We start from the raw sequence: 21,239 nt of genomic DNA, 5'->3' as shown, positions 1-21,239 counted from the left end.
ACCACATATACAAAATTTGGTTTATCTCCTTTTCCATTAAATGAGAACATCAACCTCTTTATAAATGCTTCAGTAGCTAAAAATTAAAACACACACATCCTTGCACTTAACCTTCAAAACCTGCCAAAATGTGCTTTAAAAAGCACAAAGTCTCTATCCCAGCACTGACCTATTGCATCCCCAGCCCCAGGCTCCACCTTGCCAGGAGCAGGCTGAGGTGGTGCTGGGCTGCTATTCTTCACAGGCTCAGCACTTGTCCCTGAGGTAGTTTCTTTTCGAGAGGTTTTGGATGGAGGTGGCTCTTCTACCATAACACCACTTTGTCGCTGCCGTCTCCGTTTCTTACTCCATAATTCATGGCAATCCTGCCAGTGGGGGAGGCTGAAAAAAGACAAACAAAGGGGAAATGTGTGTGGGAATATGTAAGTGAGTGAACAGAGGAACGAGATATTAAAATGGGAAGGCAAAGAGCAGTGGGAAATGGAAAGGGTAAGGAAAAGAAAAAAATAGAGAAGTTAGTAAATAAATAGTAGCAGTATAAAAAGAATCATGGAATACAATAGTCTGAAAAAATAGAAGTTAAAAAGCCCAGAAGATTTCTACAGTGAGAAATAAGGATCTTGCTAATAACCAGAAACACACCTGCTATATAAATGCCCACATCCAGCCAAACAGTTAAGTCTTATAACTGTTTTTGGTTGGTAGGAGGAGAAGAAGAAGAAGAAGAAGAAGGTTACTGGTCAAGTTTCAGTTGAGAATAAACAACAGAGATGACTGGCTTGTTAATGGCTACAAAAAGTCCAGGCAAAGTGGTAATTTAAATCTTGGAACAATATAAGCATATCATGATTAAACACCCTCTGTGTAAAATCAATTTATGTGTTATTTGGTCTGTGAACCAGACCAAAAACTGGTTCATTCTTTTTTCTGCCCCCTGAACTTCCATGAGTGGATATTTTCATTTCTGGGGTTTATTAGAATATTTTAATATATATATAATATATTTCCAGGCTTTCCCATGATAATGCAAATAGTCCCAAGTAGGTCGAATTTTCCTACAATAAAGATTACTGTAGCCAAAAATCTATTACAAGAGGTCCCAAATTTCAGTAAAAAGGTTTATGTATTTCAAGCCACATTCAATGTATCAAAATTCTAGTGCAATAAATTTCTTTGGAACAATCAGATTTGTAGTTACTATCTATTCATGTGCTAATAACATTCTATGCATTTCTTTAAGACACACTCTTTCTATAAGAAAAAAATGCCCAAAAAGTCTAACATGAAAGCTATAATGCTGTCAGTGATAATTTAAATGTAAAAGATTTTTTATTTGCCAGAATGTGAGCTGTGAGTGTAGAACCTCTAAGGATCTTAGAGAATACAGGAAATTCATAAAACTCTGATGAAAGAGATACACATTCAAAGACCACATTTTCTACTCGAAATTCAGGACATGGGATCTAACAGTGATGCAAACTATTTAAAATTAGGACTGTCCTTGTAAGTGTGGAACATACATGGTCATCACAGACATAGGGGATTCAAGTAGATGGAATAATTCAGAGTAAAAACTAGCCCTGGCTGGTGTGGCTCAGTGGATTGAGTGCCGGCCTGTAAACCAAAAGGTTGCCAGTTGGATTCCCGGTCAGGGCACTTGCCTGGGTTGCAAGACCCAGTTGGGGATGTGCAAGAGGCAACCAATCAATGTTATCCCTCCACATGGATGTTTCTCTCCTCTTCTTTCTCCCTCCTATCCCGTCTCTCTAAAAAATAAATAAATTCAAAAAAAAAAAAAAAAAAAAAAAGTAAAAACTCAAGGGAATACCTTCAAGGAGGTTCTTAGGGCAATATACTGGGCATACAGGAACTTAAGAAGATAGTTTGAGTCAAATTAGAATATTGTATCTAAATCTATTCCTTATTTTAAAAAAATAAAGGAATAAAATATCCTATCAATCATAGTACTATTTGTGGACACCTCTCCATTTGCAGTTCCTCTTAAAGATCAATTATTTTGAGTTTCTCATCTCCAAGGCCTGGGGTGGGGGGGCGGAGGGGGAGGTTTAGGGTCACTACACGAACACCAGCACTTACTCGGGAGGATCCATTTTGCTGAGGTCAACATCTTTCAGGAAGTCACTCTGTAGGGTCTGTTCAGCTGTGCAGCGTTTGCTAGGATCTAGTGTCAGCATGTGGTCCAGTAAATCAAGTGCTGCTGAAGGAATGCTGTGGAAAGGAAGAGAGGGAAAACAAGCGCACAATGACCCCACAGTTCTTAAACCTGTAACCTTGCATCAAAGGTCTCTGAATTTCCAGTTCCACGTAAAACTGTGGAAAGGGGGTTGGAAGCTGGCTAAATAAGCAAGCAGGTTTTTTCTTCCACAGAGGATTTAAGAAGTGCTATAACACAGGTAGAAAATATGAAGCCAGCAATTACATTCTCTTTTTGTCTTGGAAAGATCAAAAAGACTATGAAAAAACATATATAATGTTCAAAATAAAATGGTTTCCTATCATTTAAAGCCTTCAAAAAAGAAAACTACAAAAAGGCTGTGACAGAACTTCGTTCAAAAATAAAATGTTTTTCTATGGTGTGTTGCCATAATAAATTGGAACCACACTAACTCCCTAGGCCAGGAAAAGGCCAGGTGCAAACCAAACATCAGTCAAACACAGAAATTAAGTGTATATTTTTGCCAAACTCACAAAGAGAATTCTTCTCGTAGACGCCTTCTATATTGCTTCTTCGGTTTCATGGTATTGAAGTAGGGCAGCTTGATAACATCAGGCCACACAGCTGGACAAGGGCTACCACAGAGTCGACTGAAAACAAAGCAGAAAGCAGAGATAAAAAAGTGAGTAAGTCAGCATCATGAATTCTGGAGATTCTAGAAGCAGAAACGATTACGTCCTGAGAGCTTATTAAATTAGACGGTATGCAGAATGAAAAACCTGACCTCACTGCTTTAAGAATAGAGAATTAGGACAAAAAGAACTGGTTACAAGATAATGAAGAGAAAATAGTGGCACATAGTTTAAAATGATCCAAGTATTTGGTTTTGTAAAACATGTTTTTAATTCTCCACAGAGATTTTCATTATCAATTTTGTTCAGTTCAGTTAGTGTTAATCACCAAGGGCTGAGCTGGCCCTATAATGTCCCTACAGAAAAAACTGGCAAAAGAGAGCCTAAGGCTGAAAATTCTGATGGAAAATTGAGTTTACTGCATAACAAATAACAAGTTATATACTACCTTTTAAAAAGCCTACATAGCTGGCTGTATTCCTTCCCTTAAATCTTATTGAATAAAACAACCCAAATTCTACCTTGACCCCAAGCCTTTCTGAAACCCTCTATTATAGGTTCTATTTTATAATTATCTGCATACATGTTGTATCACTTACTAAACTCTGAGCTCTTTGAAGGCAGGGACCTATTTTATTTATCTCTGAATCCTAAAGTTTTAACAGAGAAAAAAATCTGTTATAAAACAGGCTCGATAAATGTGTGCTGAATAAATATGATCTCATCCTAACCTAAAAATGGAATAACTATCCTGAAAATGGCATGCTTTTATATGAAGAATAAAAAACATGCAAAGTAAGACCTAAAAAGTAGGTGGAATACAACTTCTCTATATAGAGCACAATGCAAAATACATGGTAAACCTGAGTGAGTAAAGAGAAACTTACTTGGACACAAGGAGCACAAAATCATTTAGCAGAATGGCTGAAAAGTGTTAGAAATTAGAGGATGTGACTATCACACTTAGGCACTCAGAGCACATGCACAGTTGTACCTGATCAGTTCTAGCTGAGCCAGTTCCAGATTGGCTTGAAATATAGGCTTCTTTGTAAACAGTTCCCCAAGGATGCATCTAGAAAGGGTAAAATTGAGAGGTCAGAAGAGAAATCCCTGAAGTCTAATTAAAGTGTGTTTCAATAAACTTTTATGGTATGTATATAAACTTTTATAGTATATATACCATGTTGTAAATTAGCCCAAAACTGCAGTGCCTGAGTTTTGTAACAGAAAATATATTTCTTGCAGCGAAAACAGACACTATAAAGGACTTAAATTTGCCAGCAGATCAAATCCTTGCCAACTATAAAGGACAGTCTATATATAAGCACAGAAAAGGAGTCAAGAGTCCTTTTCTATATACTCCATTGTAAATTAAAAAATAACTGAAGACTAAAAAAACCATGCTTCATTTTACAGGAATGCTCAGAAGTTCCTATAGCATAACTATACTGTAGCCCTCTTGGCACTATTTGTAAAAAAGTTTATTGTCATCAGCCAAGATCAGTATCAATACTGATACTTTCACAAATACATTATGCTTAAACACCTTTATCATTTTGAAAAGACCTTTTGAAAACTATATTGACATATTAGTCTCCAAATTTTTCTCCACAGATTACTTATTAATTACAAAAGGAAAACTAGTAACTGTTTAGTGGGAGGCAAGACAACCAAGTGACCAAAGTTAACAGCATCAGTAAGAGGCAAACAGCGTTCATGTTAATATAAATGTGATACTTGAAAAGAACAGTTATGGAGTGAATATTCCAGCCAAAAACTCATAACCTGAACCTACTGAGTCTGCAGTCTTCATGTAATATAAAAGTTATGAAAGACAAAGAAAGATTAAGGAACTATTCCAGATTAAAGATGGCAACTAAATATAATAAATGATACCGGATAGGATTCTCTATCATGTGAGGTACTGTTTCCAGGACATTATTTAGGGTAGTGACAAAATGAGAATGCAAAATGTTAAGTATTGTATTAAATATAGTGTATCAATGTTAAATTCCCTGAATTTAATAATTGTATTGTGATTATGTAAGAGATTATCTTTGTTCTTAGAAAATGTACATTAAATATTAAGAGGGAAAAGAGCATGATAATACAACTACTTTCAAATAGTTCTGGGAAAAAATATTTGGTATTTTTATAAACATGTATTTTATTCTATTTACATATTGTATATTGTATGACATATGTACACACATGCATACATAAATGAATATAAAAGCAAATGCAGCAAGCTGTTAAAAATTAGTGAAGTCCTGGCTGGTGTGGCTCAGTTGGTTAGAGCATCATCCTGTAAACCTGAAGGTCGTGGGTTTAATTCCCAGTTAGGGTACATACTTAGGTTGTGGATTTGGTCCTGGCTGAGGCATGTACAAGAGGCAACTGATCCATGTTCCTCTCTCACATCCTCACCCTCCCTTCCCCTATTTCTAAAATCAGTAATTATGTCCTTTGGTGAGGATTAAAAAAAAAATTAGTGAATTTAATATGAATGCATCTCAATATAATTATGTTGAGTAAAAGATGCGAGAGGAGCCCTGGCCAGGTAGTTTAGTTGGCTGGACCAGGTGGTTTGGTCGTCCCATAGACCAAAAGGTTATGGGTTCAATTCCCAGTCAGGGAATATACCTAGATTGCATGTTCAATCTCCAGTCGGGAAGTGTACAGGAGGAAACTGATTGATGTTTCTCTCTCACACTGACGTTTCTGTTTCTCTCACTTTCTCTCCCCCTCCCTCTCTCTAAAATCTATAAACATATCCTCAGGTGAGAATAAAAAATTTAAAAACCAGATAAAAAATGATGCAAGAGGAAAACAGAGCATACCCTCACTGTATGATTCCATTTCTATAAAATTCTAGAAATGAAAATTAATCAACAGTGGTAGAAAGCAGAACAATGATTGCCTGGGAATGGGATGGTATAGAGAGGAGAGAGGTTACAAAGCAGCACATGGACACTTTTGTAGGTTATCGTTTCACTGGTTTATACAATATGCATATGTTAAATATATACAGCTTATTATATACCTCAATTAAAAGGTTAAAAAAATTTAGTAAATCTGAAAAAGACTTACTTTGTAATGTTCTCGTTTTTTGTACATTTAAAAATATTTCAAAATAAACTTAAAAACAAATGAAAAATACGAGTACTTTATACTTTTTCATATGCATGAAATATTTCTTTTTTTTTAAGTGGGAAAAGATGCCCTGACTGGTGTAGCTCAGAGGATTGAGCATGGGGTCGCCAGTTGGATTCCCAGTCAGGGCACATGCCTGGGTTATGGGCCAGGTCCCCAGTGGGGGCCACATGAGAGGCAACCACACATTGATGTTTCTCTCCCTCTCTTTCTCCCTCCCTTCCCCTCTAAATAAATAAATAAATAAATAAATAAATAAATAAAACCATTAAAAAAAAACCCCACGTTAAAAAATAAATAAAGTGGGAAAAGAAAAAAATGGACAAAGAATCTCTCCTCTGGTCTGTGCTTTGATATGAGATTTATTCAAAAATACACAACCAATGTTTATTTGCTGTTATTTAGAAATCATCTAGCTTAACTAAATTTGAGAAAGCAAAACAAACCTAGCTCTTCAAGTTATTTGCACCTTCTTATTAGTATTTGTTAATATTAACGATTAATTCTTACTTCTTACATTCTCTCAAACCTTATCCAGTGATAAAAAAGTAAAATAAAATTTAATTCTGTTTCCAACATTAACTGCCAAATAAAATTCCAAATACAGTGGCTGAAAGAACCAACCAACCAACCAACCAACCAACCCACCAGGGTTTTCAGACTCTAGGTACAATGTATTGTACTAGTCTTTCTAGTTTCTGACCAGAATTTCAAATTGAACTGCTCCAGCAATTCTCTGAAAAGAATACCCTACAAAAATATCTTCAGAGAGACTACCTTTCATCACCAAAGTAGTAAGCTCACATCAAATCTCAACTCAACGAGTCACTGGGCTTTAAAGAAAAGTCTAATTTTCTATAATTGTAATTTCCGATTGTGTTTTTGTATTTTCTTTTTTTAAATTTCAGTTTCCAGTCCTTTAATGGGGAAGACCATCATTATGCAATCAACACTTTGCTATCACACTAAGGTGGCAGGTTGCAGAGACTGAAATAATAGTACCAATAGAGCTAAGAACTTTCCCTGTGCATCTTAATGGAGCGTTAACTTGAGAGCCTAGTTGTGACAATTTAAATGCTAATACTATTAAAGCAAATAGTCCAGAACATAAACACACCCAGCTTGAGTCAGTAAAATTTAACTAAAGCTTCATTTGAGTTAGATAGGCTACCACAGAAATTATGCTGTCTTTCTCCTTCACCCTTTTGAATTTTGAAATAAAATCCCTGCAGTGCTCCTTTTAAACAATGTTATTAATAGAGGCAAAGATTGGGGAAAAGCGATATGCTCCACTGGCAAATATGTATGTCAGAAGCCTAAAACACTGAGGTCAAAGACCATGTATGTTATGTATAAGTCATACAGCGTAAAAAACAATTAATAAACATTCCCCTTAAAAACAAATGGTAAATATTTTCAACAAAAAGGAACTAAGACTCCTTACAGCAGGGGTGTCAAACTCATTTTCACGGGGGTCCGTATCAGCCTTGTGGTTGCCTTCAAAGGGCCCAGTGTAACTTTAGGACTGTATAAATGTAACTACTCCTTCCTTAACTAGGGGCAAGGAACTCGGAGCTGCCAGGTAGAAACAAGGTGCCTGGCCAGATTTGGCCGCAGGCCTTTGCCACCTGTGCCTTAAGGAAATGGCCGATGCCAGGTGTGGGGCAAGAAATACAGAGGATGAGCCTGGAACCAGAAAAAATAAAGTGTCATAAAAGACTACTATGGATGTATCAAAAGGACTCAAGAATTAACCTGAATAAACTCCCACCAGCCAAAGACTGGACAGTTTGAACAGAATAAGGATGATAACCATAACGGAGTAAAACACATCATGTATGTTTAGTTCCATGAGTTCATTATGAAACTAAAAAACAAGGCCCAAAAACCCTCTCTGGTCATCGTAAGAGAATGCTAGGAAACCACTTCTCTATCTTGAAACCTGGTAAATAAAAGAATTAAACCTTTTCCCCTACCTTTTCCTTGTATCTAGGGTTACAAGATATCACTTGTATCTAGGGTTAGCCAAATAAATAAGTTATTTTTATTTCAGGAAGGAATGCTATAATTAGAATATCACCATCACAAAATAACCACAAATGAATTAATGGATGTGGATCATTAATAGCTGGTAACATTTCTTTCTTTTAAAAATTTTTTTATTTAATGATTTTATAGGGGGACATAATTTGTTGTTCCATTTATTTATGCACTCATTGGTTGATTCTTATTATGTGCCCTGACGAGGAGATCGAACCCCGCAACCTTTGGGTTATCGGGATGATGTTCTAACCAACTGAGCAAACCCGGCCAGGGCTCACTAATGCTCACTGATAACCTTTCAAAAAGAAACAATTATATATTATGTAAAGTGGGGTGTGTGTGTGTGTGTGTGTGTGTGTGCATAAATCTGCCTTAGTAGGAACATTTTATCAGACATTGTTCAGAACTGTCTGTATAAGATGGTAATAAAAAGGAGACTATTATATAGTACATTGTTTTACTGTTTTTAAATTCTTCACAGATATTGTACCCAGTTATTGCCTGTACTCTGGGCAGAGGCTCCCTGTGTCTCCCATACACAACCCTGACGTACCATTGACTATAATCTGTCAGAAGTACTCCAAACCATCTGTAAAGTAGTTTCAGGGTCAGTGGATGATTGGGAATCAAACCTGAATTCACCCACAATTTACAGAAAATAAAAGGAACAGAGAACCATGCTGAAAAATACCATCAGGAGGATGTAATCAGCAAAATGTGGACTGTGGTAAACTTTATAGAACAACAAATGACCCAGTTTCTTCTAAGGAAATTGTAATAGGAGTGAGGGGACCCAAGATAGATAGATAGAGAATCTATAATTAAAAGACTTCAGATAATCAATGGCAATCCATGGATCTTATTTGAATGTATTTGGATCCCAATTCAAACTAAGTTAAAAGAAATAAAATGACAATTGGTGAAATGTTAAAGAAGTATTTCTGCCCTGGCTGGTGTGGCTCAGTGGATTGAGTGCCAGCCTGTGAACCAAGGGGTTGCAGGCCAGGTCCCCAGTATGGGGGTGTGCAAGAGGCAACCACACATTGATGTTTCTCTCCTTCTCTTTCTCCCTCCCATCCCCTGTCTATACAAAGAAATAAATAAAATTAAAAAAATATATATTCAACAGACTTCTCTGAAATCCCTACCCTTTTGAACTTAAAGCTGCAAAAAAGTCAATGTAGAGAGAGAACAGGATACAAGTTAAATGAGAGTTACAAACAAAAGAAAAAGTGAAGGGAGCCTTACCCACAGCTCCAAACATCTATGGCTGGTGTATAACGCTCCTCTCCCAGCAGAAGTTCTGGAGGTCGGTACCACAGAGTAATGACTTTGTTTGTATAAGGGCGACTAAAATGCAAAAAAAGCAAAAAAACAAAAACATGACATAAATTTACAATGGCTTCTGATGCAATACACTTGTACAATTAAATGCAAATAGAAATAGCTGCCAATTGAAGACAAGACTTTCAAAACAGCTCCATAGCAACCTAATAGTTCAAAAGTAAGTTGGACAAAAGTAGGAAGGGAAAAAATAACTTCCATTCCAATTTGGGTTGATTCCTTTTAGTCTAAGGATGATCTAAGAATTTAGATAGAGCCCTGGCTGGTGTAGCTCAGTGGCTTGAGCATGGGCTATGAACCAAAGGGTCACTGGTTTGATTCCCAGTCAGGGTACATGCCTGGGTTGCAGGCCTGCAGGCCAGGTCCCCAGTGGGCGCCACGCGAGAAACACATTGATGCTTCTCTCCCTCCCTCTCTTTCTTCCTCCCTTCCCTTCTCTCTAAAAATAAATAAATAAAACTTAAAAAAAAAAAGAATTTAGATAGAATTTACTGCCTATAATCTAGGCAGTAACACATTTAGGAAATTAGAGAACTCAGACACTTACTACAACTTGCAGGATACTAGGATATCCAAGAATAAAAAACATTCTTTCCTATTTCCCACATGTAATTTTGATAAATGTCTCACCTTTCTTCAGAGTTATAGAGCCGAGCAAGTCCAAAATCTGCTAGTTTGATCTGCCCGCTGTAAAACAAAAACAATTATTTTCATAAGTAACAGCAACAACTTTCAAATCATACCTAAAAAGGCAAACATTAATTTAAGAGTTAAAAACATTACAAAAAATTAATTTTAACCTCTGCTCTTTGTTCTACTTTTAATGGTCACTCTCCTAGGTTAAGTATCTTTTGACTACTCCAGTTTATAAAACCTTAGGGTTTACCAAGCCTTAGGATTTTTTCTTTTTTATTACTATGTTTTTGGATTTGACTCAATCAAATATATCATTTATTTCTTGGCAAACAACATTGACTAGGACCTACAATATTAAATACAAATTATTGAGGGGGAAAAATGGACTTTCTAGATTAAGAGAGATTTAAGAGACCTAACAATCATATCCAATTTATACCCTTTGACTGTTTCTGGTTTCAACAAACTAGGTATATAAGACATTTTTCATGTAACTGAAAAAAATACAGGGTCCAGAAAAAGTAATGATTGCTTGAGTGCAGTTGCTAGGGTAATAGTATAGGTATAGTAACTTACAGTTTTAATTTGAACATTTCATCTAAAATGTCATATGGTGTGCTTGAGTGTGATATTGTTATGTTACACAGTTACAGGCTTATGGGGTTGTAATAAAAGATTTTGTAATAAAAAAGGGGTGTTATTTGTGCTGGACACTGTATAATATATGGACTGAATGTTGGAAGTTAATAGGTAATAGTTAATTTTGTCAGAGTATTTAGGGTCAAATGTAATGATGTCTGTAGTTTACTTTAAAATAACTCAAGCAGAAAAATAAAAAGCAAATATAGTAAAATGTTAATTATATATGTATTAACTATTAAGTAAATTAGTGTCTCAATTTTTTCTTGTAATTTGACATTTTTCATAATAAACAATAAACACCACTGTGACTATAACAGATTTTTTCAAACAGGCAACATAGCTTTGATCAGAGCAAACAATTTTTATGAATGAGACCTTCTACCAAAAAAATGTCATCACTTCCTATACCGTAACAATATACAACTATGACCTTAGAGGGGCTCTCAAACTTTAGTATGAAGTAAAAATCACCTGGAAAGCTTGTTAAAAGTATCCTGGGCCCCATTCCCAGAAATGCTGATTCAGTAGGTCAGAGCCCTAAAACCTGAATTTCTAACAAGCCCACAGGTGACGTCAGCGCTGCTGTTCTGAACTATACACTTTGAGAACCTCTTGCTTGAAAAGGGCTCATACCTACATTTCACTCTACTAAGTATTCTGTCTTTGACAGTGATGTCGAGTAATATTTTAATAACTGCAACACAAAATATTGGGGAACTATTAAAAACCATTGATTATTTCAGGTTAATCATATTTGTCTAAGTTATCTTGTAGACTATCTATTTACATTTACAGCTTGTGTTACCTCTTGGGGAATGAAAAGCCATTCACTCTTTTTTTAAAGACTGGGGATATCTCAGGTGTGTGATAGCTCAGTTCAGACAGAAAGATGAGATGGAAATAAAAAAAGAGGCTATGCTGTGAGGTGCTGTTCAAAGTATCAGCAATGGGACAGAACAGTAAAACAAAGTACTACAGGCATACAGTATTTTATTGGTCTTTGTCTTACTGTACTTTCATCAACACAAGGCAAGACCCTTGACCAGCAAAAAAAAAAAAGAGGAGTCACTGAAGGCTCAGAAAATGGTTAGCATGTTTTAGCAACAAAATATCTTTTTAAATGTTCATTGATTTTAGAGAGAAGGGGAAGACACAGAGAGAGAAACATCTATCAGTTGCCTCCCATACAAACCTCCACCAGGAATCAAACCTGTAACCCAGGTATGTGTCCTGACCGGGAATCGAACCCTCAATGCTTTCGTGTAGAGGATGATGCTCCAACCAATTGAGCCACACCAGCCAGGGCCAAAGTATCTTCAAAATTAAGGTATAGCCCTGGCTGGTGTGGCTCAGTGGATTGAGCGCCAGCCTGTGAACCAAAGGGTGCCTATTTGGGGGTGTACTAGAGGCAACCACATATTAATGTTTCTCTCTTCCTCCTTCCCTTCCCCTCTACAAATAAATAAATAAAATCTTTAAAAATAAAATAAACTAAGGTATATACATTTTTTTTTGTAGATATAATGCTTACTCTCAATAGGCTACAACATAGTGTAAAGGTAACTTTTATATGCCCTGGGAAAACAAAAAATTCATATGACTCGCTTTACTGCAAATTTGCTTTATTGGGGTGGTCTGGTACTGACCTCGCAATATATCCAAGATATGCCTGTAACAACAAAACTTTACATTAAATCAACTTTAATCATTCCTAGTTAGGATTAAGGACCTCTTACCTACTTGCTCCTAACTTCATTATATTTTAAAGCTCAATTTATAATCAAATTCTGAGAAAAGCAAAAAAGAAAGAAAATGGCTGACTTGAATACAAAATGCATTCCTCAAATTTCTTGGCATCCTTATTCTGAGAGTCTGAGATAATCTAAGACTCGAGGCATACAACAGACTGAAGTTAAAATGGCAATAGACATAGTTATAGGAAAATAGGCTAGACCTAAACATCACCAGCACCTAACACATTTCCTAATCCATCCTCCCCCCCCTCACTCTCAGTAATAACCTTCACTGAAAACAGAAGTCACCAGGTGAGAGCTACTTAACATCCTGTTACCTACAAACTTCTTGCATCTATAACCTTCTTTCTTTCTTTTCCTTCAATTACAGAACAAGTGTGTCAATCTCTTGTTCAAAGACAATTAACACCTATACCTGTGGCTACTACCACCTGTAGCCTTGATCTCAACTCCTCTAGAAACTTGTTCCTTTACATTATTTTGGATCTTTCCTGAATCTTCAACTTCTCTTGATTTTCTTTTCCATTAGCATTTAAATATGCTCAAACCTCTGCATCCTTAAATAAAAAATAAAAATTAAAAACTAAAGACACACTTGCCATCATCACCTTCCTATTAATTGTGCTACCCACCCACTTACCCCACACTGTCTCCACTGACCTTTTAATCTTCAGTTTCTCTTAATGCACTTCTTAAACTTGCCTATTTTGCATTCATGATATTCTTTATTTTCTTCCTCTTTCTCTGACCATTCCCTTGGGTTCCATCTTCTTACATCTTTTCTATGCTTGATAACCCCTGAATCTGCATATACTGCTAGTTTGGAACTCCCATGTGACCTATTAGTCCTGTTCTCCTCCCTGCTCTCATCAACTGCTTTCTCCTTCCTGTCCAGCAGAAGACTCCTTACAATTCTCTCCAGGCCAACTCACCCAAAGTCTCTGTGTAGCCAGAATTAAGCAGGCAAGAGTAGAAGCTGTATGGATCAGACCATGAGACTCTTACATCCCACTTAGTTTCCTGAATTTTCTGAATGTGGGAAGTTGGGAACAGGGAAGGGCCTGACCCACCAACCAGAAAGGACACCAAGAAGGACTTCAGTTATTCCCTGGCCTGAGACAGCTCCCCATTGAGGAGCAAAAAGAACAGAGGAAAGTATGATAATACTATAGTCCAGGAAAGCTGCAAGCTGATAGCCATCAAGTTCTTGAAGCCTTACTACTATGGGTGTAGATTAAATAAGCCCAGCTTTAATGAGAATTGTGGATCATAGAGATAGCAACAGAAAGAAATAATCTCTTAACACCATGTTTTGTCTCATAAAGATATTTAAGTACAAATATATATAGTTTATATATTTTTTAATTTAAATAATGCATTAATTACATAATTTAAAAACAAAGAATTAAATTAACCAACATCCTTCAGTGGCTGTCACCTACAAAGTTTAAGCTATTTAGTGACACATACAAAATCTTTAAATTGTTTCCTTGCAACTGTCCAACTTTACCCTTCCTGCCCTACCAATACCGGTATTTTAGTTTTCTGGATTATGTTGTGTTATTTTCACATTTATGTACTTTTGTCTGTGCAATTTCTTTTGCCTAGAAAGTTAGCCCTCTGTTGTCAGTTTTTCTGATAAATGCCTATTCATTCCTCTAGATGGCATCTTCCTAGGTGCTCCCAAATTTAAAAAAAAGGGGGGGGGGTTAATAAATGTACATTGAATTAAGTTATTTACTTGTTTAGCCCCCCTACTAATCTCAGAGCTCTCCAGTGACCAACCGTCCCATATGGGACTTTGAGTGCTAAAACCAGGAGAGTCCTGGGCAGTACTAGATGATTCGTTAACCCACTCCACAAAGACGAAAATACGTCATAATCATTTCATATTCATATACAGATAATGCTTGTCAAATATAATTGAACAATGGGTGAATCAGACAAAGATGACTGTAAACAGCCCCACTTCCTAAAGAACCAAACACTGGACTGATTTCAGTAATACCAAACTTGCTTTTTATTCCTCAATGGATAGGGCTATCACCAAAGATTACTGTCCATAAAACATCTGATATTACCAATGTAATTTAGGTAAACAGCCAGAAAGGAAGAACACAGATGATAAAAGCTTCCAAAGAATTAGCACTGTCCCTCACCAAATTCATGTCTGCCTACACTGCTAAAACATGGAATTTTAAGTACTGGTCAGAAAGGTCAATCACCAACTGCACACCTGTGTATACTCTGAAATTTGGTAATTGAGAGTCTTAAGAGCAGCTAAAACAGCAGGCATATATTTCTCTCCACTAAACAAGGGAGAGTTTCATTAAGAAATCAAACTGTGTTTGAATTTGTCTATGACCACAACAATATTATTCACTATGACAAAAAAATCTCTGAATATTTCTGTAGGATGTGAGTGATTCCTTAAATTGTTTACAATGTACAATCCTACCTCTGTTAATTCCTTATTAACACTGAAGTCTGGGAACTGCTGATCAGGATACCCCTATTATAAGTTGTTCCTAAGGTACAAACCTCAGATGTATGTAAATGAAAAAACTGTATTACTGGGTCTACCTATAACCCCAATTAACTAACTTAAACTAAGAGGTTCAAAAGAGAGAGAAAAAATGTTTAACCTCATTTGGTTTTACTGTGTTACCTGTTGTTCAGCAAAATGTTAGAACACTTAATATCCCGATGCAGGAAATTCTTTTTGTGACAGTAATCCAATCCTTCCATTAGCTGTTTCATGAATGACTTGATATGATCCTCAGAAAAGTGCACCAAACCAGATTCTAGCAGTCCCATTAAGTCATGGTCCATATACTCAAATACAAGGTAAAAGGCACCTACATAAAAGAAAAAAATTAAAAATAGTAAAAGAACATGAAATGACAATGCCTTAAATTTTAATATAATATGGGAGTTGACCATGAGGCTCTCTGGAACAACTGCGTAATTTTATAGATGAAGAAACTGAAACTCAGGAGTAGTTGAATAACTTGCCCTTTCTAATAATAAGTAACAGAACTACTAACTGAATTAATCTTCTGACTCCTTATCTAGGACTCTCTAGACTACTGTCTTGAGGGGGACAAGTGCTTCAGTCATGTTGTATTACTACTATTTTTTATGATTTAAGTCCATTGGCTAATTACAGACCTTGGGCTAAATCCCGTCTGTTGGTTGGTTGTAAACAAAGTCTTTGTAACACACAACCATGCCCATTTGTTACCTATTGTCTATGATTACTTTTGTAGAAGTCTGTACAACTTAGTTAACAGGACTCACATAATATGCCAGGGCAGAATATTTATAATATTTGGTATGAATTATTAGTAAAATTCATAATATTTAAGAATTGAAAGATGAATCATCTAATTAAATTACCTAAATTTAGAAGTAGATAAAAGAAAAGTGCATTAAGAGAATTTTAAAACATTTGAAATCCACACTATCATTCCACTTTCAACAGCGTGCCTGACAGAAAAAAATATCACATAAATTCTAGACCTAATTAAAAAATAATATATCCAGTCTCAAAGTCTGTCTCCTAGTAACACAAAGGCAAGGATTCTCAATCTAGGGGGCAGGCTTGAAGGACTTTTTGAACTCTCTAAAATGTGTAACATTTAAAAAAAATATGCAGTATTTAAAAAAAAAAAACTGATCCATCTTTGACGAAGTCCATGACCCCCCAAAAAGTTAAGAACCACTCTAATAAAGGAGTATTTTAAAGAGATTTGGCTACAACCTTATACAAATGAACAAGAAAAAGACAAAAATTGCAAAATATAAGTAGACAAAGAACATAAAGTGACAACTCAAAATAGAGAAAATAAGTAAAACTGAGAAACATAGATCAAACTCAGAAGTAATACAAGAAATGCAATCCAAGCCCTGGCCAGGTAGCTCAGTTGGTTAGAGCACTGTCCCAATATGCCAAGGTTGCAGGTTCCATCCCTAGTCAGGGAACATATAAGAATCAACCAATGAGTGCATCGATGTTTCTCTCTCTCCCCCTCTAAAATCAGTTTTAAAAAAAAGAAAAGAAAGAAAGAAAAAGAAATCCAGCCCTAGCTGGTGTGTCTCAGTGGATTGGGTGCTGACCTGCAAACCAAAGGGTTGGTGGTTCGATTCCCAGTCAGGGCACATGCTTGGGTTGCCGGCTACGTCCCCAGTAGGGGGCATGCAAAAGGCAACCACACACAGATGTTTCTCTCCCTCTTTCTCCCTCTAAAAAAGTAAATAAAATCTTAAAAAAAAATTAATCCAAAATATCATACTTCACTTATCAAGATGACCAAAACCAAAATGTACTCCATTAAAAAAATCAATATGTCAAAAATACGTCCTCATTGGTGGGACATAAATTATTAATCTTTTCCTATAAAGCTAACATTAAACATGAAAACCCCTTTGACCAAATAATTATCTTCTCAGAAACTATTAAGAAATAAATCTAGACCCTGGCTGGGTAGCTCACTTGATTAGAGCGTCATCTCATTAGCAAAGATTTTGGGTTTGATCCCTGGCCAGGGCACATACACGAATCAACCAATGAATCATAAATAAGTAGAACAACAAAACTGATGCCCCCCCACTTCCTCTCGCTCTCTAAAATCAATCAATAAAAATTTTTTAAAGAAATCTAAATGTAAAGATTTATGCACAAAGATGCTCAATGCAGTGCTATTACATATTTTTTCAAACTGGCAATTGCTCAACGGGACTGGTAAAGAAAACTTGGATTCATCTGTCTTTATGCAGTCATTAAAACATGTTAATAATATGATAAATTACTCATGACAAGTTATAAAACACTAAGTACACTTTGATATCAGTAATGTTTAAATACACATAATATAAAGTACTAGAAAAAAATATGTGCCCTGGTCAGGTAGCTTAGTTGGTTAGAGCCTGGTCCCAATATGCTAAAGTGGCAGGTTTGATCCCCAGCCAGAGCATTTCTTTTCTTTCTTTCTTTTTTTTTGATGTTACTTATTTTGAGAGAGAGTGGAAGGGAGGGAGGAAGGGAGGGGAAACATCGGTAAGTGGCTGCCTCTCACATGCCCCCAACTGGGGACCCGGATCACAACACAGGCATGTGCCCTGACTGGAAATCGAACCAGCAACCCTTTGGTTCGCAGCCCGCGTTCAATCCACTGAGCTACACCAGCCTGGATGACATTTTATTATTCTTTATATTTTCAATTTTTCTACAATGGGCACGCATTGCATCTATCCATTCATTATCTTACTATTTTTTTAAAAAATAACTCAAGGAACTACTGTAAAAGACACATGGACAAAACCAAGGGGTGGAAGCAAGGGAAGGAGGTGGGTTTAGCTGGGGTGGGGGGGAGCGGCGGCGAGAAAATGGAGACAACTGTAATTGAACAACAATAAAATAATTTAAAAAAATAAAAAACCAAAAAGCCACAGCTACTAATTAAAAAAAAAGAACTTAGACATGGCAAATTATTTAAACAGTACATAGTGGCATGGTCAAGTCTCTCTCCAGAAGCAATCAATTAACATTTTCTTGTGTTTCTTGTGCACAAGAAAACTATACAATTAATTATTTTTATAATCAGAAAAAGTTAAGACATGCCAGGATATAAACCTAATATCATATCTAACTTACATAAATTTATCTAAATACTGTTGCATAAGCAGAATTTCCTTTTATTTGCTTTAAAACTACTTCTACCAATGCAAGAGGTGCTACTTTCCAGGGCTATTTAGTATCTTTTTTAAAAAAAGATTTTATTTATTTTTAGAGTGGAAGGGAGGGAGAAAGAGAGGGAGAGAAACATCAACGTGTGGTTTTGTGGTTGCCTCTCATGCACACCCTACTGGGTACCTGGCCCGCAACCCAAGCATGTGCCCTAGACTGGGAATGGAACCGGCGACCCTTTGCTTCATGGGCCGGCACTCAATCCACTGAGCCACACCAGACAGGGCTAATTAATATCTTTGAGGCTCTGTAAAAAGGTCCAGCTTAATTTTATCCGTTACATTATAAATTCATGTACTTCATATTTTCTCTTTTTGTAAAATCTGTTTTTAATTATAGTTGACATACAATATTATGTTAATTTTAGGTATACAACACAATGAAATTTAACTTTTATATACTTTATGAAGTGAGTACCACAATATGTCTAGTAATCATTGGTCACTACACATAGTTAATACAATATTAGTAACTATAGTATTTCCTTTGCTGTATATTACATCCCCTTGACTTATTTTACAATTGGAAGTTTGTGTATTCTTAATCCCATTCCCTTTTTCTACAAATCATATTCTCTCTTAACATTCCAGATTACATTCACAGATGCCATCTCTTCATAGCTGCCCATCTCTAAATCTTCAGATTTCAGTAATAGTTAGATGTCACATATAGACTACTTCAAACATAAGTACAGAAACAATAAACAATTTTATCCTCCAAAAGACATAAAAGTTACAAATCCAGGAAAACAAATCTGAAAATTGTTGTGTGTTTTTTTTAAGATTTTATTTATTTACTTTTTTAGACAGAGGGGAAGGGAGGGAGAAAGGGAAGGAGAAAGGAAGAGAAACATCAATGTGTGGTTGCCTCTCCCACACCCACCACTGGGGATCTGGCCTGCAACCCAGGAATGTGCCCTAGACTGGGAATCGAACTGGCAACTCTTGGCTCGCAGGCCAGTGCTCAATCCACTGAGCCACACCAGCCAGGGCTGAAGATTGTTTTTAGAAATACCTGCTTTGAATTCTAAACTGTATTAGTTTAAAAATTATGTAAAAATGTGGATGCACATAAACAATAACCAGAAAGGATGATGTAAAAATGAGAGTAAGAAGCAAATTCATACAAAGAAAAAACTGATGGTTCCAAGATAGATAAGGGGTGAGAGGATGGGCAAAGAAGATGAAGAGGATTAAGAAGTACAAACTGCCAATTATAAAGTTAATCATGGTGAACATAGCATAGGGAATAATGTATACCACAGGGAATATAGCCAGTAGTATTATAATAACTACATACGGTGACAGATAGATACTAAACTTGTGGTGATCATATTGTGAGGGACATGAATGTCTCTAATCAGTATGTTGTACAGCTGAAAGTAATATAATATGTAAACTATAATTAAAAACAAATTTTAAAAATGAGAGTAAATAATAAATCTGGGTTTCAACTTCCATTATTATAATTTGTAAAAAAAGATTTTAAAACTTTGGTTAGAAAAGAATCTTATAATTGTTTATATGCTGGCCATATTAGGTGGTACAGCAGACTCTAATTTTAATAAATAACAATGATTTCTAAAAGTATAAGAGTACTCTGATGAAGAATGAATATTTTATAAAATGAGCACTTTTCAGAACAAGTGCAATCTGGTAACTAACATCTTTGGTTCTGGTATAGGTTCAAGAGAGAAGCTTGAGTTTAGTACAAACTGTTTAACAATTCAAACAGGCAAACAAGCTAAGAAAGGAAAGTAAGATGTAGCAATCCACCCTATACATAGTTCTTTGCACATACCTTTGTCCTTCTTGAAATCCAGTGCATCTTGTTTATCTGTGACAATTTCCTTCATGTTCACAACACTTCGGTGGATTAGCTGACGAAGAATTTTTATCTCACGAATGGCTGTGATTGGGAAGCCTTCTTTCTCATTGTCTAGTCTCACCTTCTTCAGGGCCACTAGCTCTCCTGTCATAGTAAATTAAAACTGTTACATTATCAATTAGCATTTGCTGACCACCATCACGAACCAGCCAATACATGCCCCTATTTTGAAAGACAGACTTAATGCCTATTTTAATGCTTTATACAGATACTTTTTTATCTTAAAAAATAAATCCCTAAGTTCTCTTTCTTATCTTTAATTTAAGATTTGAATTTTTAATTCCATATTCAGTTAGGCCTAAAAACTTTGGTTATTTAAATACACCAATAATTCAACTACATCATTTTATCTTCAAGGACTAACCCCTTACCAAATAAAGAGCAACTTATTTGTGGGGGGATCAGAGTATAGGGGGACTAAATGGTAATAAAAAAATAAATATTATTATCAAAACAAGAGCAACTTTTACATTTTACTTTTACTCTCTCTTAAATTCCAAGCAAACTTTTAATAAACATTCACAATAAATAGTAAAAGAGAGGGTTTTTAAAACTATAATAATTATATTATTCTTTTGGAAAATTTCAGTATATTTAGTAACTTTGAGACCAAGTTAGAACTCAAAATGTGCTTTTTCTAAATCTTCATAAGACATCAGTATTGCTAACTTTTAAAGCTGATACCTAGAATTTTTAGGCAATATTTACCTGTGTCTTTGTCCTTGGCTTTATATACTTGGCCATAGGTTCCCTCTCCAATAATCCCAATAATGTCAAACTTGTCCACACAGCGTTTTCCCCAATCACTTTCTGTTTGCCTTCTTTCTCCATAACGAGGACAACAAATTCTAAAAATGGCAAAACAAAAATAAAAACAAAAAGTTATTTTTAAAAATTAAGTCTATTCAAAGAAAACAATTCTTTTATAATTCCTCTGACTCCTAAATCTTTTATGAATTTCTTTATTTGAAAGGCAGGAATTAAATAATATGAAATAAATAGTTTAAATGGTCTCTCACAATGGCTAAAACAGATTTTTTTTTACTTCAGAAAGATGTAAGATAAAATAATAGATTTGCTGCTTACTTTCTTACCTCTTGATTATTCACTTCCTCAACTACAGAATGGGAAAATAATCCCTACAACATAGGATTACAATAAAAATAAAATATAACACTTTGTCAACAAAACATGCTCAGTAAAGGTAACTTTTTATTAAGAAA

At 35.6% G+C, this 21,239-nt stretch overlaps 1 protein-coding gene across 9 annotated transcripts in view; it reads right to left on the bottom strand.

The window, feature by feature from the left end:
• Window positions 1-21,239, bottom strand: part of CDK12 (cyclin dependent kinase 12) — a 71,807-nt gene that overhangs the window by 35,461 nt on the left and 15,107 nt on the right. For all 9 annotated transcript variants that reach the window (XM_045182178.3, XM_045182177.3, XM_045182180.3 and 6 more), the window contains 9 exons: window positions 20,725-20,864; window positions 19,930-20,100; window positions 15,049-15,238; window positions 9,979-10,035; window positions 9,253-9,354; window positions 3,803-3,880; window positions 2,710-2,826; window positions 2,098-2,229; window positions 170-381 (listed from right to left, as the gene is read on the bottom strand). In XM_045182178.3, the coding sequence (XP_045038113.2) occupies window positions 170-381; window positions 2,098-2,229; window positions 2,710-2,826; window positions 3,803-3,880; window positions 9,253-9,354; window positions 9,979-10,035; window positions 15,049-15,238; window positions 19,930-20,100; window positions 20,725-20,864 (1,199 nt within the window). The remainder of the gene's footprint in view (window positions 1-169; window positions 382-2,097; window positions 2,230-2,709; window positions 2,827-3,802; window positions 3,881-9,252; window positions 9,355-9,978; window positions 10,036-15,048; window positions 15,239-19,929; window positions 20,101-20,724; window positions 20,865-21,239) is intronic.

The sequence above is a fragment of the Desmodus rotundus genome, chromosome 9, assembly GCF_022682495.2.
Source record: "Desmodus rotundus isolate HL8 chromosome 9, HLdesRot8A.1, whole genome shotgun sequence".
Taxonomy (NCBI): Eukaryota; Metazoa; Chordata; class Mammalia; order Chiroptera; family Phyllostomidae; genus Desmodus; species Desmodus rotundus.
Note: the sequence above shows the minus strand (reverse complement) of the source record. Positions and strands in the feature narration are given on the sequence as shown.